Consider the following 20,659-nt stretch of genomic DNA (forward strand, 5'->3'; position numbering starts at 1 on the left):
ACTTTAAATTACAAAAATGACTTTATTTTCTGTTCCTAGGTACTACATAGCCAAATAACTTTAAGACATTGTATCATGAGTTTACACTATGACAAACCAACTTTCAAGCATTTTCTTGACAGTCTTAGAGGTTTTGCCGGCATTTGACACAATCTGAACACATACAGCGCGAGAAAACAAGCAGCAGAAGGAAAACTAAGTGACCACGTAAGGCATTGAGTTTCAACCCTAGTAAAAATATTCATTAAATAGGCAGAATCATATGGGAGAGGGAATGGTATTCAGCAGAAAGCAAATTTATTCCACATCTGAAACCATGCATAGGGACTGTTATTTAACATGGCCGAGAAATTAAGTTGTTCGAAGTTATATACCCCTTTTTAAGGTCTTCTAAATAAAAAAAAATTCCTTGGGGTGGGAGGAGACCCTCTTCCCTCTCCCCAAAAGGAATTCAAGGATGTTACTTTTATCAGTGAAAGGCTCTGGGAAGATGGAATAAGAGTGGACAGCTAGTTTGGAAGGATGGTATGTAATTGTATTAGAAGCATGTCACTGAGGCCTAAATCTGAAAAATCAATGGCACGTCTGGTCGAGACTGTCCAGGCTTTCTTACAATGTATCTGAATAGACAAGAAAAAAAGTGAGAAAATCTTACCGACCCTTGAGGCATTCCCCTCACTAATAACTGTGCTGTTTTGCTATGGAACCCTATCTACCCTGAGTTCTTGAGATCCTACCAAAAATGTGAATCGCTTGAATGGCATTATCACATTCAGGATTTATAGGAGAATGTAAATTGAATCTTAATTTAGTCTCTAAACAAAAATGGAAATTGTTTTGAGGTTTATCTTATCTATTCACTACTACATATTGCTGACAGTTTTCATAAAGATGGACCATGAGTGTTCACTCTTTTAGTAAATATATCATTACTACTGATCAGGTATTTGGTATGAAATTAGATTAGAGAGTAAAATACTCCTTAAAAAATGGACTTTTCTTAGAATTAGGAACATAAACAACAGCAAAACCCTTGGGGGAAATGATAACAAGAGATGTAAAGATTTTTTTCTCCTCTTTCTTATAACAGAAATCATAATTGCAGAAATGTGGACTTTCCTCATCGCAAGTAACCCAAGGAAGATTCCAGGTTGCTTAAGCCCCTCTCTATAAAGATGGCTTCAGAGGCAGATAAGGAGGCACCTCTTAAATGACCAAAGTATTCACAGCAGGCTTATGTCCCAAGCCTTTCTGAAAAAGCAGTGCCTGCACACAGGATGCCATGGAAATTGTTAGAACTCATTACAATAGCTACATTGGAAACCTAAGGCAGAGAAGGGTGGGTGAAAAATCAGAAAATTTACCAGTGTAAATAACAGGTTTCACTGTATCAAGAACACTTATATTAAAAGTGTTGTATTAAAAACAAAACAAAGTGAAAACCCAACATATAACTAGTTTTCTGAGATGTGGTCATCTTAGGTGAGTTCCACTGGGATATACTTAGATGCTCTGTTTCAACCAGACCATCCCCAGACAACTGTCTGTTCTACACTTAACCATTAAAACTGACCAAAGAGCATACTCACTATGGGTGTCCAATAGCCATAGGATTTAAGAGCACATACAATGCTTTTATATTTACATAAGCTGTTTCTCATGAGTCTTACAGAAGTTGGAGAAATAGAGCTAGTTGTTCCTTTTTAGCAAGAGCACTTGTTAAAATACGAAAAGGATTGGGTTAATACCCCTTTTAACACTGAGTTGATTCATTAAAGAACTTTAGAAAAGTCAGCAGTTCATTTACCTGAGTTTCCCAGTTAAAGGCTAAAGAGTAATTTAATGCTTTTCACTTAAGAATGTGAACAAAAATATACAATATTAAAAAGGGTCAGGGTCAGAAAATTTAGACTCAAGATGAAGTTTGAACAATTTGAATTTTTATAAAATCTAACAGAAATATCTATGAATTTTCCTTCCTAGTTAAACCATAAAGTCATAGAACTATACTGATTTACTGGATGTTATTTAGAACTTAGGTTAGGGGTCAGCCTGTGAAATCATTAAGAAAGCAAATCAAATTCTTTTGGCATTTTGAGCAAATTGTCACAAAGACTAATTATTAGTGACTTCAGTTATGAACACGTATGAGATTATGAGTTAACACCAGATAAAGATTTCAGCATAAATATGATTTTTAACCTGAATAGGTCCCTTTTAAGGGTGATATAGAAAACAACTATAAATTTTATCCAGAAAAATAGTGCACCTAATGTTTTACCACCTTTCAACAGGGGTATTCTTGTCATGCTCAGCCATGGACAATCTTCCAGGTTTGTTTGTTTGTTTGTTTAAAACAGGTAGGGCTATGTTTCTAAATATAACACATTGTTCATAATCAGGATCCTAACAACATTCTAGAATTGAATATTTTATCCTACAAGAAATATAACCATGTTACTATCTTAAACATTTTGTTTCAATTCCAGGGTGAAATAAACCAGCTATACAAAATCACCATTGTTAACACTTAAACACAGAGCAGAGACAGCAAAGCATTTTGGTCTACATGATTCAATTATTAAATAAATGAAAAGCATCTCTTCCCCAAATCCTTTACCCCACAATGTATCATAACATTTAAAACACAATTGAGGTACATATATCTGCTGAGTAGTTCCCATAGCTGTGTTCCATGTATGACTCAAAGTAGCATTAAACAAAGTCACCAGGATCAAGGGGTAAATTTTAAAAGCAGCATCTTGAAACCCCAAACCATCTTTCTACTTTTCTTCGTTAAGTCACAAAACTTCCTTAGGTCAGACTAGGGTTCCGAAAACAGTGTGAATTTGGAGCATAAAACGAAATTCCCATGATAGGTAGCACTGGTCCTAGATTGAGGGCACAAATAGTGCTTTCATTTTCCTGTTCTATACAGCTTAATAGTCAGTGAAAACTTTTGCCCAAGACCCATACTACGTTGGGTGTTTAAGTACAGAGATAAATAAAACTCGGCTAACCACCAGGCAAAAATTATTTCTATCTACTTAGCAATTTATTCACACTTAAAAAAAAAAAAGGAACAGAACCATTTTAGATGAGATACTTTTTTTAAGCCAAAGAGAGCAGACTTTCTGTGCTTGCATCACTAGCATTTGCAGCAAGGGCAGTCTTGAGGGAGATAGATAGATTTATATACGTACATATACGTGGATTACTTCGTGTAACAGGCAGAATTTGAATAGAGATCACCACTTCCACACTACCCAGAGGAACCAGTGTGCCTGCCTGGGTGCACCAGCTCTTCAGCAGAGTGCTTTAGTAGCACATTTTTTTTTTTTCCATCGGATGTATTCACATATCAAGATATCAAAGATGATTAAGTTACTGAAAAACAGGCTTCTGGTTCCGATTTTTAAATTTAATTACCTATTTTAATTAAAATAAATTAGCTTTTCTAAGGTTGTTCACCAGTACTACATACAATATTGATATTACATGGGAGGAACCTCTGTATTTCCTTTTCAATGATATTTTTTAAATGTTGGTAAAAATGTAAATCAGTTAAATTATAAATGACCAATTCAAGCAAGCTGACCATGGGAGATTATTGTCTTTACTCACTTACAAAATCCTTGCCCAAGGATAAATAACTGTCAGGTATGTGAAAGAATAGAATTTAGGGTTCTGTTGGAGGCAAGGGGAAATTTCGAAAATAATAGTCTATGACAATGCCCTTATGTGAGTTTACACTCCAGAGAAGTGTTTTCTATAGAGTGAAATACTTGGCCAATGGAGAAGGCAGCTGGAATTAAAATAACTAGCACAGATTCCTTGGTACACATACAATGAAAACAAAAATAAGGACCCTGTACAGGTGTAAACAAGCTAAAAATGACCTTGGCAAAATATCTTCACTGATTTAAAAAACACCAAAAGCATGCAACTTAAAATTCCCTTCCCTTCACAAGAATGAACTGAAAAACCAAAACAAACAAAACAACCAAAACAAAAAAACAGACGGAACCATCTGTTTCTGTCAGTGGAAAACAGTAATAGATACATTAGGTTCCAGGACAAATAAAACTTTAAAATATTAATATTGAAAAAATACAATTAAATTTTTATTAAAAATACATACTCCTTACTCAGTCTTTGTGTACATTTTGTTTTGTGTGAAAAAGAAAAAAATAATAAAATAGGAAAGGCGTTAAGACTACCTAATTATCTATACTGTATTTGGTAGAAGCATGTTTCAGTCAAACTTTAAACAAAAATAAGTTATTCTGTTTTCATTTGCTCCCGGACATCAGAAGGCAGGGTTTCAAACAGAGCATCTTCTACAACTAAACCAGCTCGCTTCAGAGCCCGACAGTCGCCCAGTTCGGGAGGGAGAATTTCAAAGTGATTGCCTTTAACATCTAAATAGGAGAGAAACAGTAAATTTCCAATTTTTGGTGAAAGTACTGATAGGCTGTTTTTCCCAATCTTCAGAGTTTTGAGTTTCTTACAGAAATAGAGTTCATCTGGAAGGCTCTCCACTTTGTTACAAGTGATGGAAAAATACTGTAAACTTTGTAGAACTCCGATCTCAGGCGGGATAAATCTAATGTCATTGTAGGACAAGTCCAGATATCGGATCTTGTTGCATAGGAAGAGGTGGGAAGGCAGCACCTCTATTTTATTGTGACTAAAGAAGAGGCGCTCCAGGCTGGTGAGTTTCTTTATATGCTCTGGGATGTAGGTGATGCTGTTATGCCACAGTTTTAGCACTGTCAACTTTCTCAAGTGCTGGAAGCTAACGATCTCTTCTATAGATTTCAGATTATTTTCCTTGAGGTCCAATTCCTGGAGGCTAAGCAGGCTGAACACGGCGTGAGGAATGCGCTCCAGGTCACAGTGGACCAGCTCTAGCTCTGTCAGATTGGTCATCTTCTTCAGATTGTTAAGCATCACCAGCTTGGTGCCATCGTTGTGTATGCACATCTTCTGGAGATGGCTGGAAACATCAACCACTGCCTGCGGGATTTTGGAAACATTGCTTTTGATAGAGAGAATTTTAAGGCTTTTGAGATCCCGCAGAGACTCAAGGGTGATATTTTTGGAAATATCGTGACTTAGAGAGCCAACCAGGTAGAGCTCCTCCAGGTTCCGGAGGCCATACATCCAGGGGGGCAGCTCCCTCATATCATCAAACTTGACGCTCAAGACCTTGAGGTTCTCCTTCAGGAAAGAGAGCGCCGCGCTGTGGATTTTGACCGAGCACTGGTGCAGAGAGAGCTCCTGGAGATTGTCTAGCTGTGCAATGGTGGCTGGTATCATGACATTCTTAATGATTTCAAGTTTTAGAGACTGCAACTCTGTGATTTCAAAAACAGTGTCTGGAAGGCCAGAGAGCATGATGAGAGGCAATTCCAGGCGGTTATGGGCATTCGTCTGCAGCTTCTGCCTCAGTTTATCCGGAGTCCACTCATTGTTTAAATTCAGCTGCTTTAATTTGTTTTCACTCACTTCAGATAGGAACACTGCAAACCTCTTGGAATACAGAGGGTCGTACTGATCTATCATATGAAGCATAAAAGCAAAGTCATTTTTCACATCTGGAATATCATCAATTCCAGTTTCCTGCCGGACATACTCAAAAGAGTACTCCCTCAGAGAACGGTAGAACAGCCAGTATAAGGTATAAAGGCACGTCAATCCGTAGATACTTACAAAGCACAGGTAGCAAAAGGAGAGTTTTGAGAACAAGTGTGCCATGGTATGATTGCAAGAAAAGTTTTTATATCCAGTCATGTCCTGAATGTCAACATTACAGTCCACTGTAAACTGGACTTTGGAAACCAGGGCGCTATTATATGCAATGATGATTAGGAATTTTATAACCTTAAGTACAGTCTGACGAACATACATAGCATATAATATATCACCTTCTTCTACGTGCAGCCTGAACTTCTTCACCTTCTCAAATAAAGCCTTCGCTTGCTCACCCTCCTTCTTATCTAGAGCCCCTGCAGTGGATTTGTCAACCACAAACTTCTCAGGAATTGACTTTAAAGACTGAGAGTTGACCAGGCTGCCTTCTGGACCAGACTGGGTGGTGTTGGACCGGCTCATGTTGTTCTTCCTGTTGTCCTTTTCTTCTGAGTCCTCCCCAGACACTTCAGATAAAGCCCTTGTGGTCCAGGGAGAGTCAAAACACTTCCCCAGGATTGAGATGAAATGTTCTATTTTGGAGCTGGAACCAGGGAATTTGAACCAAAAGTTGCTACAGAGCATGAAGACCAGGGTATGGATGAGGACAAGGTAAGGGAAATACTTGGCGTACCAGTGGAGGGCTCGCTCATAGCACATCTGGTTAATAAAGCTGTACTGCTGAAGGTCCAAATCTGTCTTCAGTCCTTTCATTTCCACAGTGACTGGGTTAGTAGGAGACGGTTTCGGTGGAGGCAGTGGGGTGGTACTGGCCACTGCTTGAGAGACATTCGAAACGGAAGAGTGGTTCTGAGAAGGCTGCACTCTTTTTGGAAGGCAGATTATCTTGTCTTGCATGACCTGAAACAAAGAAATAATATTTTCAAATTATATTACTCAAAGAGCTTTCATAATGTCATTAGTGCAAAGAAAGCAGCAATAACATCCAATAAATGTCCATTTCCTTTGCCTGGAGAATACAATGTTCAATTCCAGCACCGAGATTTTTATTCTTAGCCCACATGTTGGAAAAATGAAATGTATCGATATATCTTTGTTCACCATGTCTAACTCATGACACAAAACGCAGCAGTTTTGTTAGGACACAGAACGATTCACAACAAAATAAATATTTAAAGAACATTCATGTTTAAAAAAAATTTTTAAAAATTTGCATTTCTTCTCTTACTGAAGCCTGGCAGAATCAGTCATTGGTCTGGGAAGTACATCCTCTTATCAGACTCAGTCTTGAATTGGATGGCTCCCAAGATTTATATTAGTTTCTGTATGAGAAGCATTAAAAGGAGGAAATATGGGAGAAATTCCCATCTTTATCGTTTCCTCTTTTCTTTCTATCCGTATCTTAGACATGCACAGATGAACGTGAATGGCTTTAATAAAATGGGAATTTACTAAGCTTTTGTAAAAACTATTTCTTCAGAGAGAGATGAAAAAATACAGAAATGTCCGATAGTAAAATAGTTATGTCTAAACTTGCTGCTTTTCACACAAAATATTACATCAACGTCTATCCCTCTACTAATTCTTCTATTTGTTGAAAAGAATATTAAGCCCTAAGAATGTCCAGCAGTCTCATAAGATTGCAATTTGGGTAAGAGAGAACACATTCTTTCTGAAGATGAGGTAGGATGAGGCAAAATACTCCTTGAATCAACCTGGAGGAATCACCCCCAGGAAGAAGTACATGTAAGTGGAATCATCTGGACAATAAGCAAACAATAAGTTCAGAGAAAGAATAATAACCAAGAAATTGATGGTAATAACATGGAATTAATAATGCAGGGGAAGTCTATTTGTACCTTATTATGTCAAATGGCTGAAAATCCATAGTGTACAATGATTTTGCAACAGCAAAGCTCTTTATGTTGATTCTAGAAGTAGAAACTGACTCTATTACAAAGTAGACTGCTATGGCATGAGAATATGACCATAACCTGGTGACATGGGAGATACAGCTAGTATGTTAATATGACATTGTTAATGGTGTGATGAAAATAGAGACGAGCTAGAAGGTGAAAAGGCAGGCACCTTCTGGAGGTGCTAAGTCCCTGCCAAGCAACCAGGCGGCCCCATTACTGCCCCCTGCCCAGCCCTTCTCCAGGCTTGCTGCTCATGGGGGAAGACGATAAACCTCTGGAGCTTGGCTGCTGCAGAGGGTTTCAGGTTATGCCCTGCACCAGGGTGCCCAGCTGAGGGGCAAGTGTGGGCTGAAATCCTGCTTGTGCCCCCCTCGCTCAGCTGTTCACCCTCATGGGATGCCTTTTTATATTCTGCACAAAGGTACCTGATTGGCTAGCGTCTGCCATGCTAGAGAGGTAGGTCATTTTCTCCCCATTCTACAGAAGAACCCAACTAAAGTTCAGAGAAGTTCAATAACTTGCCCACGTTCATATAGCTAGGAAACAGCAGAGCAGGCTAGTATATTTCCACCACTCCAGATAGTCTCCTCATTTCTCCAAGTTTCTGCTACGATGGCTTTAAGAGAACAGCCCAATGTAGGAGGGGAACACATCGGCAATCTCCAGAAGTTCCTCTCCGCCTTCTGATGTCATATTTCTTTCAATCGTCACAAAGATGTAATTTTTAAAATGTGCCTATTTAAATCCCAGGAAGGCAAAGGCAGTGATCTATTTTCCAGAAGCTGTTAACTACTCAGAAATGAGCACAGAGTAGAAAAAGATACTGGAATTTAGTCACTACGAACAATAGCTGCTCATGCTGCCAAGAGAACACATCCTAAGAAGACTCCAGCAGAGACACAGCTCATGGTTGAAGTCCCAAAGAATGTGATGGCAGGTTGTCTATCCAGGAGTACGAAAAGGAAGAGGGCAGGTTACGGAGTCCAACAGTATCTTCCATGGTTAACGGAAACTCTGCAACACTGAGAAGAACTGGGAGAAGCATCAATATTTTCAAAGGTACAGTAAAAAAGAGAAAGAAGACAGAAAAAAATAAGGCAGATAGGTTTCTTTTAAAAAAAGAAATGGGTAAAGGGTGTTTCTGTGGGATATTTGTAAATAGCAGCTTGTAAGAACTTGAAAGTTTCTGTTTCACCTTTTCTGCTCTTTTGAGAAGCTTGTCTAATTAAACCTATACCTCACTTCTTTTTACCTTTACCCAGAAATTTAAAGATTAAAGTACAAAACAAGCCTTAAGGGAAGGCTGCAAAACAAATTGCAAAGGCATAATGGTAGGGCTCCAGGCTGCCGGTGCAGGGCTAAGGGAGAGTGCTTGGGGTAAGACCAGGGAGAAAGCCACCGCCCACATCCCATTCTACAAACGATCGAGGCTCAGACCATCACCACCAGCTGATACACACACACATGTCATTATGACGAGGAATCCCATCCTTTTCTTCTAGGGACAACCCTCAGACTGCCTTTGGAGGAAAAAGCATTGAGACTAGAGCTACACAGAGTGTTTATATAGGGGCAGGGCGAGAAAGAGGGGAAAGAAATGAGGGTAGGGGGAAGAGAGAAAAATTTAAAAAGCAAGATGAACAAGAGAATCTGATCCACAATATAGCAAGGTGAGAAAGTTACTCTCCTAAAAGCAGATACGAGAATAATTCTTTAAAAAAAAATTTTTTTTTGATGTGGACCATTTTTAAAGTCTTTATTGAATTTGTTACAATATTGCTTCTGTTTTATGTTTTGGTTTTTTGGCCACGAGGCATGTGGGATCTTAGCTCCCTGACCAGGTATCAAACCCACACCCCCTGCATTGGAAGGTGAAGTCTTAACCACTGGACCACCAGGGAAGTCCTCCATGAGAATAATTCTTGAACGATATCATCTACGTTAAAGAAAATATCTCAGTTAGTTTGGGAATGAGGAAGACAGGGATCTAGAAGGAGGTGAGTCACTGAGGGCAAAGGTCAGGTGAAGCCAGGCAACAAAGATGCTAAACCCCTCACGCTGTATTGGGATGAACAGGCTTGGAGTTAGGAGGAGTGAGTCAGCAGAGCAGAGAGGGGCTAGAATCGAAGGAAATAGCTCAAGCAACATGGTAGGAGGCTGGAGTGTACACTCATTATTTCTGTTTTGAGATGTAAATACCTTTCACTCTTCCCTAAACCTTTGGTAAAATCTGCTAAACACACACACACACACACACACCCCTATTATGAATGAATTTTGTGGAAATCACAGCAAAAAAAGGACTAAATTTCATGCTTGGATCAAAACTGAACAGACAAAGAAAGTTTGCCTGGATGCTAAAAATCTATAAACTGTTTCCATGGAAACAGGAACTGGGACCATGAGAACCTAATTCTTCTAGGAGTATGTCAGAACTTAGGCCATGGACTGGAATTTGGTCCAATATCCTCTAGGTCCTAAGGAGCAGCTGACATCCAGTAATATAAATATATAAAATGCTCCTCAAGACTTTACAATTAAAGTTCCTAGAGGAATAAAAAATATACATGTAAAATTGTTCCATGTCTGTCATAATATCTAGGTAATATTTCTGGAAAAGAAACACAAGGGTTGCAGTGATTGGAGAAATGGGCTCACTAAAGTTGGATTCATGAATTCCCATTTGCAAATTATTTTGAGATAACACCACAGCTGTTTTTGAAAAAAAATTCTAAGGTCAATGAAATAAACTGAATTTCTTGCTGTTACTTTCTACAGGGGGATGTCTTTCAAGAGAAACAAAGTAAAATTCAAACTTCTTTAAAAAAGGAAGCAACCCATCCAAACTATGCCCTGAAATGCTGCTCAGATCTAGGAAAAGAAGTCAAATATTTAAAATTGTAATTATCACATTTATACTAGCAAAGAGATGCATTTTTAAGTAGAGTATGTACACTCTTGATCGCACATTGAAATACCTCGCATGGTCAATGTAAACTTAGGGCCTTTTAATAGTAATTTTCAGTTTTAAATCATTAATGTTTGTCTACAACTTTGATTGTTTATCTTTGATGATGGTTATTTGATTCTCAGTCCCTTTGTTAGAATCATAACACCCATTATTATAATGTAAAAATAAGATCTACTTAATTTAGGCAGTTTCCAGAAAAGGATTGCAATGAGAAGCAGCAGGGAACAGTGGTAACATGTTGAAACAGTTTCACATTTGCATGAATGAGACACCAAAGGGCTGAGGTTCAAACCAAACCAAACCAGACCAAACCACTTAGCATCAGAGGAACTGCTTGGTATAACAAAAACAGAGCAACATAAATAAGGGCCAGCTTATCTATTACATGAGGGAGACATAAATGACATCGATGGCGGTGGTGTAGGATGTGTAGAACACAAGTGCTGAGTAGTTCTGCGTGTGCCTCAGGAAAAGTCAACCATTGTGGAGGTTCTGCTGTTCGTCAGATATGTTAGAGATACCCAGAGCAATGCACCCTTCAAGGTCAAGCACAGGAGAAAGACAACTGAATCAGTCATGAGTGTTACAAGTGCTCAAATTCATGCTTGTCTTTCACAATGAACTTTATAATCAACTTTATAGTCTAGATCCAGAAAAAAAAAAACAAACCTTGGTGGTATTTTTATTGGGATTACATTACATTTGTAAATTAATTTAAGAAGCACTGACATCTTCATGGTGTTGATTCTTCCTCTCCATGGTGTGCTTCCACTTGTTCAATCTAATTTTGTGTCTCCCAAGAGTGTTTCATAGCTTTCCCCAAATAGATTTTAGACATTTATTGTTAAGTTATGCTTAAACATTTTATTTTTTGCTATTATAAATCTTTTTTAAAAAACACATATTTAGCACAGAAGGGAGCATCTTCCCTTCACCTTTGCTACTCCCTTGCCATTCCTTAGGAAGCCCTGATAAGCTTGGTGCGTACTCTTCTGGATCTATATCTGTGCATTTACAGAAACATGACATATAAACACATGGGATCTTCCTATATGAGTTGTTCTTGCACCTTGAGTTTTTCACTTTCATAGTATGTCTTGGAGACCTTAACACATCGGCACATAGGGATCTACTTCATTCTAAGGGCCACATTATTACATGGTGTGGATGTGCTATAATTTATTAAAAACATTCCAACGACGATGTGCATTTAGGCAATTGTTAACTTAAAAACAGTGCCAGTCTCAAAAAAGTACATGCTGCCTGATTTTACATGGCATTCTGCAAATCAGGCAAGAGAACAGATCAGTGGTTGCCAGAGGTTCACTGCAAAGGTTCAGAACCAGGGAATTCCTTGGGGTGTTGAGACTCTTTTGTATCCTGTGTGGTGTTACAAGAATTTATGCATGTTTTAAAACTTTAATAGATACCTTGTTTTGATAAAGAGTGCATTTTAGAAATGCTGTCTAATATTAACAGAGCTCCACCGGCTTTTTCCTGTTTTTTAAATATCCTTCTTTAATCTCTATTTTGCACTTTTGTCTGTGATTTTGTTTTATTTTTTTAGGTGTCTGTTTTATGTCTTTTTTAAAAAATCTAAACTAATCACCTCTTTCTCTTACAAGTGAATTTAATCTATTACATTATTTTGCTAACCTCACTCATATTTGGATATTTACTGATATTTGGATTATTTCCATAATTTTATTTTTATTTTATTTTATTTTTTTAACATGTTTATTGGAGTATAATTGCTTTACCATAGTGTGCTGTATAACAAAGTGAATCAGCTATACATATACATATATCCCCATATCCCCTCCCTCTTGTGCCTCCCTCTCCATATTTTTATTTTCATATATACCATTTCTTCCTCCTTCCTGCTTTCTGTTGCATTGGTAACATCTTCCACATCTCCTATTTTCCATCCTGCTTCAGCTGGTTGGGAAGGTGAAGACTAAATTTCTGTAATAAAGGTTATCTATAATTTCTCAAAATGTATACACTTAAAGCTTTTCAGAATCCCTACCTCCCCTTCCAAGCATGTTTTAACTACCCGCTGAACTATCCCATTTTGTTGTTCCCAGAGTTTGTTTTAGCTTCCCTTTGAAACACACAATTAAAAAAAATAATCTGTAGTTGATTGTGATTATTTACGTATTTATCATGTGCTCACCAATTTTCTTAGATCCTTTATCTTGCCCCTGGGTTCCTTTTCCTTTTGGCTAAAGTATCTCCCTTAATAATTCTCTAGGGTAGCTTTGAAGATTTTACCTTTAACCCCAGATCTTCTATATTTTCACTTTAATTTTAAGTGTATGTAGATGAACACTGCTTGATATCTGTAGCTAAGGACTTGACTTTCTTCAATTTTGGAAAACTTTAGCAATATCTCCTTAAATAATTGCTTCAAAACTTGCTTCATCATTTCTTCCATTTTTTTTTGCAATTCCTATTAGATGTATGTTAGAGTCTCTCAACCGATCTTCCACGGGTGTGTGTTTGTGCTTTTTAATCCCTGTCTCTCTCTGTGCTGGCCTCTGGGTAACTCAGAACTCTTATCTAAGTCATTACTTCTTTCTACAACTGAGTACAGTGTCATTATTCTACCTAGTGATATTTTAAAGTTCAGTGGCTTTTTTATTTCCATGATTTCTAAATTTTTTATATCCATTTGATCTTATATCATATCTACCTACTTTTTAATGTTACTTCTTTGACCACTCTAAATCTATTTTTTCTGCTTTTTATTTTTTTTTGAACTTTTTAAAGTAAATGTATTTATTTTAACTTCACTGCTTGTTTTTTTTTTTTTTTAATTTTTTTATTTACGGCTGTGTTGGGTCTTCGTTTCTGTGCGAGGGCTTTCTCTAGTCGTGGCAAGCGGGGGCCACTCTTCATCGCGGTGCGCGGGCCTCTCACTATTGCGGCCTCTCTTGTTGCGGAGCACAGGCTCCAGACGCGCAGGCTCAGTAGCTGTGGCTCACGGGCCCAGTTGCTCTGCGGCATGTGGGATCTTCCCGGACCAGGGCTCGAACCCGTGTCTCCTGCATTGGCAGGCAGATTCTCAACCACTGCGCCACCAGGGAAGCCCTTCACTGCTTGTTTTAAAACTTAGTTTCATCTCAGGTGGAGTGAATCAATATTCCAACTGTCAGTTTTGCTGAGAGACTTTCTTAGTATCATTTTCTTCATGTGTTCTGGGTGGTAGGCTTGTTTGAGATTGTTTTCTCTCACGCACTCTTTTGTGGTTTCCTGCGCCCAGCTCCCCAGTCCACCATTAGGACTTGTCATGGTGTTTTGATGTTCTCCTGTGATGTCAGGATCTCACAGTTCCAGTCAGGGAGACATGGGCAGGCTGACTCAGTTCCTGGTTGGGAGGCACCCCAGATGCACGGTTTCCTCTGAAGTACCAGCTCCAGCAGCCAGTTAATTGCCATTCTTTTTAGCTTCCTTTTGGGAGTGAGGACCTTTGGCTACAAACAGTGACCAGGCTCCAGTCTCTTATCTTGCTTGGTGCATTTTTAGTTCCTTTACTGGCAGGAGCTGAGCTCCTGGCCGCTACTGCCTGCGTTTGGATGACAGCCCAGCTGTTGCTTCAGCCCCGCTCAGTATTCCATTTGTGTTCCACAGAAGTGTTTATCTTGTTTTTGAGTCCATGTATGCATTTTTGGTACCTCCTTTTATATTTTATCATGGCTATACACGTTGAACACAGGGAGTGTTTTCAAGCATAACTCTTGCTTTACTATCTTTTCATAAGAGAGAGACAGTGTGCTGTAATATAAAATTAGTCTCAAGACTACCACTATGAAGAATCAACATTGCTTGGGTAGCGCCAAACAAGGTAAACCTGCAATGTCAAATTCCTCTCCCCACAAGAAAAGGCTGGATTTCTTTATACATCTCCCCCTAACAGCATATGAGAGTACTTATTTTCCTACAACCTCAACAATTAAGTACAATATTTTTTCTATGAACTATAACCCCAAAATTATTTCTCTGGTTTAGACTTTAAATCTTAGTTATGACTATATTATCACTGAAAGAAGTGAGAAAACTTGCTGCATATGGTAAAACAGCAGGCATCATTCCAATATGTTAATGTGTGACCCGGGGGTATTCTTTAGATTGTGACCTGTTCTTTTAAAAGATGGTGCTTTAACTGGGTTATGGCAAGTTGGATACAGACATGTAGACTGGAGCCACAAAGTGGCAGGTGGGCCAACAGGAAGGTGATTATCTTTTACCCTCCCTCCACTCCATAGATTCAAATACAACTGGTTCCAAAGGGTTGCACCCTGAAGCTGATCGTCCAGATTTGTCCCCAGTCTGATAGAACAAAACAAGCTATCTCTGCTGATCTAAGAGTGACCTAGCAAGAAACAGATCCCAAAGACCTATTCCCCAGGGCTTGTTCAGAGAGATACTAAGGACAGACTATCCATATAGTCTAAAACTATAAGGATAGTTTATAACTTACTGAATATCTACTTTATGCTAACCATTATAGGAAAATCAAGGAGGCATAACTAATGTTCTAAAACTTATTGAATATCTACTTTATTGAATATCTACTAAAACGTATTGAATATTTACTTTATGCTAACCATTATAGGAAGATCAAGGAGGCAGAACTAACGTTCACTGTTCTAAAAGCACTTACAGTCTCGTTGGAGAGACATAAATAGCCACATGAAAAGTCAAACAACAGTGCACACAAGGCTGTACATATACCATGTGAATGATGTGGTAAATGAAATAAAAGCTAAGGCTTGCAGTGAGCAGAGACGGATTCATGGAGTAGGAGCAACTTCATTTGGGCCTCGAAGCTGCTGGACTTGGATAGGTTTTGTGGGGAGGGTAAGATCAGAATCTTGTGGGTTCCAGAGACAGGAGGCAAAGGGCTGCATTTGGGAAGAACAAGGAATAAGATTAAAAAGATGGGACCTCCCTGGCGGTCCAGTGGTTAGGATTCCAAGCTTCCACTGCAGGGGGTGCAGGTTCGACCCTTGGAAGGGGAACTAGGATCCTGCATGCTGCACAGCGTGTCCAAAAAAAATTTTTTTTTAATAAATAAATAAAGAAAGAAAGATGGACTGTTGCTCTTCCTTTCTGAGGTAGACCCATTTCTCCTGGGAAAAGAGATGGAGATACAAGGGAAGGGAATTAATTTTCATGTCACTAAGTTATCAGTTAATGTACGAACTAATTATGTTCTCTCAGAAATAAGATGCTAGAAGACAAAGCATCTATCCTCAAGAGACGGGAGATTTACCTTCGTCAGTGATAGGATTAACTCTGAGAATGCAGAATCTGTTTTAAGGCTAACTACTGAAAATATTTTAAGTACCAAAAATCTTGTTGAGAAAGAAGGAACTGAAAAGGCAGGGAAGATGGTTCTAAAAGGGCGAAGATTTAAGTGCTTTCATTCTCAGCAAATGTCTTATTCACAAGGCTTGCTATTCTCCAAGTCCAATACACGTGTATTTGGGGGCAATCACCACTGGAGCACAAAAACAGACATCCACGAGCACCACACACACTGCATGACTCTCACCAACACAAACAAGTCCTTGTCCCCAGGGGAGATGGAAAAGCATAACTGCAAGGGTGTGGCATCATTTCCTGCCTGCTGTGCACGTGGTATCTTCCTTCTTTAATGATGATGTTTAAAACTCATGTGTTGGTCAGGAAATAACACCCTGTGTATGGAGGAAGTTTAGACCCAGAGAGTAAAGAAAGGAAGAGAGCGAGCAGTCTAAAGATAATTGACAAACTTTCAGATGTTTATTAATAAACACAAGGGCTGAGTAAAAAGTCTGCTTTTATTGGTTGCTCATTTCCTCAATAGCAACAGGAAAAGGAGAAGCACAGGATCATACCCTGGCACCTCTGGGGCATGAAGGCAATGTCCTGGGGAAAAAATCGAAGGGGTTGGAGGGGTGAGCTGATTAAAACTTAGATTTTTGAATTAACGAATTCTCTTGGTGGTAAGGTGTAACAATAGTACACTTGCTATAGGATTGATCTGTACATGATTAAAAACCAGACATCAAGCAAATCTTCTCTAGTGAAGCATCAACAGAAATTTGTCTGCTTGAGGAACATAAAATGCCACCAGTCTGGTAGAAGAATTAAACATTGAAAAAGTTAAAGCATAATTACCTGAGTCATTACTATACATTAATAGAACAAAAGTATACAGTTAACTGGAGCAGTTTTTAAGTACTGATTTTCCCTCTATCGTAGTACCTGTGGAAACATAGTGTAATTGTCTATTATCATTTTACCTCCTAGACCAATAAGCTCTCTAAAGGCAAGCTCCAACCTTGTTGACATTGCCCGGCACAAAGTAAGTATGTACTAAATATGAGGTGAATAAATAAACACTGTGCCCCCTCTCCAAAGGAAAACAAACCACAACAACGGCAAGTACACACATGTATAAAATCAGATGCCAGTGAACATCTGGAAAAATCTGCCTTAGCTACTTTCCTCTGAGATGAAACAGCTCACTTCACACAACCTCCAAATTGCCAAGTGATGTCAGCCTAGTGATTCCTAAAGCCGGAGCTAAGTGCTGACTCATTTAAGATACACAAAGAGAGTGCCAGATTTGGGAGGCACTACCTATTCATTTCATTTCCAAGTAAAAGAAGAAACCATCACATCTACTTTAGGATCCTGTATGCATTTTGATACCTCTCTTAATAAAGGCAATTCTCCTACCACTATGAATACACATACACTGACTTTTCGAGGGTAAGGATGACTATACGTACTATGAATGTTAATTTTTTTAAACCCTCGGTTAGCCTGAGACTTCCCAGCCATCAAGGATGCTTTCATTTCCTGTAGCTTGTATTTTAGTTGTATCTAGGTTATGTTTTCTTCCCCTTTCTTTTAAAGAAAGCTTCTCCAGGACACAAAAAAAGAAAAGAAAAATGAGGGAGTGGATGAGATTCAAAACTGTTTTCATTTTGCTTCATGGCATTTTTCCCATAAGCCAGGTAGACTAATGAATTATTTGATCCATGGCAATTTAAGATTTAAGTGGAAAGCATCCATTTCAAAGTCAAACCATGCGAGAAAATTCAGTGCAGATACAAAAACTATGGATAAACATTAGGAACATACTGTTAGTGATTCATAACCAAGACAATTTGTTTCTGGTGCTTAAAAATTTGAAATATTTATAATTATCCTCTTGAAATAATGAAGAAAAAGCTCTGAAGCAACCCCCGGGGACTGAATCCATAGTTCTGTACTCAACTGACTTATCTCTGGACACTGTGCAGTTCACTGATAAATCTGTGAGCAGGAGTAAGATAAAAGAAATTGGGAGAGTCCCAGAGAAACATAAATCCTCTGGACTATCCACACCAATGTACAAACAGCACAAAGATAAGGAATTCTAACACTGGAATCATACAAATAAACAAAAAAGTATTAAAAGAATCTTTGAAAAAAAGATCATTTATTTTAGAAATTTTCTATAGTAATCAAAGAATAATTTGCTCTAGTACTCAGCAAGTGAATGATGTCAACTTCCAGGCTGTGGTAGCTGTACCTTGTTATGACATCACAGAAGACTTGCAGGTAAGGTAAGAGTCATGATAATCTGTCATTTAGGTGTGGTGGATGGTAGGAGAATTTTTTTTCCCAGTCATTATGCTTTTTGGAAGTTAAGCTATCTGGACTTCAGAAATACCATTAATTTGGTTCCACACATTCCAAGCGAATAGATCTTTTACCATATAAGGTGAATTTCAGTTATGGATTTTTTCTTTTTTCTGACTCATCTAGATGGCTGATCTCTGGGCAGGACTCAAGACTCTTCTTTGTTCCTCCTTACTTCTTTCTAGGAGAAGGAGGGCTAGTAGAGGTGGCAACATTAAAGGAGTAGTGTTAAACCTTGGTGCTCATAAGGGGTTAAGGCTCTGAGTTCAAGCAGGGGATCTCTTGGAATTAGTTTGTTTGGAGTCTCTCTTTAGAGCTTCTCTTAGGAGTCATCACTTTGAAGTCTCTCTTCTTCCTTGAAGTTGATGTGATAGGGTGGGTCTGGAGCTGCCTCCCTCTTGGAAGGGGATTATACCCTCTGAGGGCCAGGGGAGGATAGCTCACACAAGCTCTCCTCTTGGCTTTAGGGAGAATCAATAGTCAATTTCCTCCTCCCCACCGCTTCCTCACCCTGTCTCTTCCTTGCCCAGGTTCCCCTTTTCTTCATCTGGGCAAACAGAGATGAAAGTACAGGGAAAGAGGGTAAGGAGGCTTCCTGTGCTTTCTCCAGCTTCTGGTCCAGGTCTTCAGCACTTAGGCAAAGGAAGTCCTTGTGACTTATCTGAGTTCTGGCCTAGCTCACCAGGAGAGTGATAGTGAGGTTTGGGGCCAGAGCTTAGTTTTCATTAAATGTTCTTTTGTCTGTCTTGTCCTCTGTCTATATAGCTCCTGCAGATCCTCTGGGAGAGGAAGGCAGATAGCTGTGGGAGGGAAGAATTGGGCATGTGGACCTTGATCTCAGATTTCTCTCAATCCGTTTGCCAGAGACCCAACTCATCACACCTGTGACATATGGAAATGCCCCAGATGAAGAGAAGGCATTTGAAGTCTATAGTTTAAAAGACTAAAAATAATAAATTTCTATTTTACCATCATTTTTTTTCATATCTGTGAAGTAGGAATGATGCCAATCCTACTCATTTAATACAACTGGCTCAGAAAGGCCACGTATTTTACCCAAAATCATATGGCAGAGCCCATGTTTTCTGCTTGAAGCTTTGGGGAAAGATTTAACTCTTCTCTTTAATTTACTTGACCTAGCTGAAATTATAAAAATTAACCAAGATTTTATATTTCCAGTGAGCATATGAGGTTTCTTACAAGGTAAAATGATGATGTGGCTGATGGCCTGTTTATTAGACAAAAGATTTGTGGCTGATACTGCAGAATTTCTAAAAATATTAAGTTAAGAAACTGACCAGTACAATGATACACAAAAGTGATTCAGAAAGGGATCTCTACAACATTGTCTCATCATGCATTAGGTATTTTATGAGTCCAGTATCCAGCACCAACATTTTAAAACTTAACATCAACATCCCAAAACATAAGCTAATGTACTTGAACTTAAGATTACACAGCCTTAGCTTTAGGTATCGGTGCAAAGAATCTCACCAGCTCTTAACACTAATATACCTTGAGTAGGGAGATGCCAACTCAAATTTAAAGTAGCTAACTCTAATATTGCCAGTTAGCATAGTTTATTTCTTAGGAAGGCTAAAGATTTAAACTTGCTATTACATGATGAACAGTCAAGTGTACATTTAAAAGCCTTTATTCCTTTATTCTTAGAAATAAAGTGCTGTTACACTAAAAAGCTGAAAGTCTTTATCTGCTAGACACTTCCACGTGGACATTTGCCTCACAAGTCTTATTCTTTGTAACACACCACAACACATTTTTTTTTTTTCAGGAATATAATTTAAACCATCCTACCTAGAATATCAAGAAACTTGATTTCCCCAGATAGACTTAACTATCCTTCCTCTTTTGCAGCTATTGCAATATATGGTCATTGCAATATGAACACACACACACACACACACACACACACACACCCTGCAGCAATTATCTTCTGTTTTAGAAGGATGTATATGAATGTATATGATGTATACATATACATATGTATATGATGTATTCATATACATATGATGTATATGAATGTCCATCTTTGCAACAGTTTAAACATCTTCAGGGCCAAGACCAAGTTTTGTGTTGTCAGAACTTAGCACAGTGCCTATAACATAGCATACTGAATAAACTGGTACAATGAATGAATGTGTTATTTTGCTTCTCCAACTATTCCTTAAGCTCCTTTGGGGCAGAGATGGAGCCTTAAATTATTTTGTATTCCCAATAATACCTAACAGTGCTGGGAACCTAGTCAACATTCAATAAATATGCACTGATTTATTTGCAGTTTCATAGCAAAAATTTCATTAAACAGAACACTTCTTGCTATCACCAAATATACTCAAGTAGAAACTAGATATTAATCCGTCAAGGAAGCTATAAAAGAGATTTCTATACTGGATGAGAACTTATACTAAAT

At 38.4% G+C, this 20,659-nt stretch overlaps 1 protein-coding gene across 3 annotated transcripts in view; it reads right to left on the reverse strand.

The window, feature by feature from the left end:
- Nucleotides 1–2: 2 nt before the first annotated feature.
- The window catches only part of LRRC8C (leucine rich repeat containing 8 VRAC subunit C), an 89,569-nt gene continuing 68,912 nt past the window's right edge, over nucleotides 3–20,659 (reverse strand). For all 3 annotated transcript variants that reach the window (XM_082384047.1, XM_082384046.1, XM_082384048.1), the window contains one exon: nucleotides 3–6,555. In XM_082384047.1, the coding sequence (XP_082240173.1) occupies nucleotides 4,282–6,555 (2,274 nt within the window). In that variant the 3' untranslated portion in view covers nucleotides 3–4,281. The remainder of the gene's footprint in view (nucleotides 6,556–20,659) is intronic.

The sequence above is a fragment of the Balaenoptera borealis genome, assembly GCF_965194805.1.
Source record: "Balaenoptera borealis genome assembly, chromosome: 1".
Lineage (NCBI taxonomy): Eukaryota > Metazoa > Chordata > Mammalia > Artiodactyla > Balaenopteridae > Balaenoptera > Balaenoptera borealis.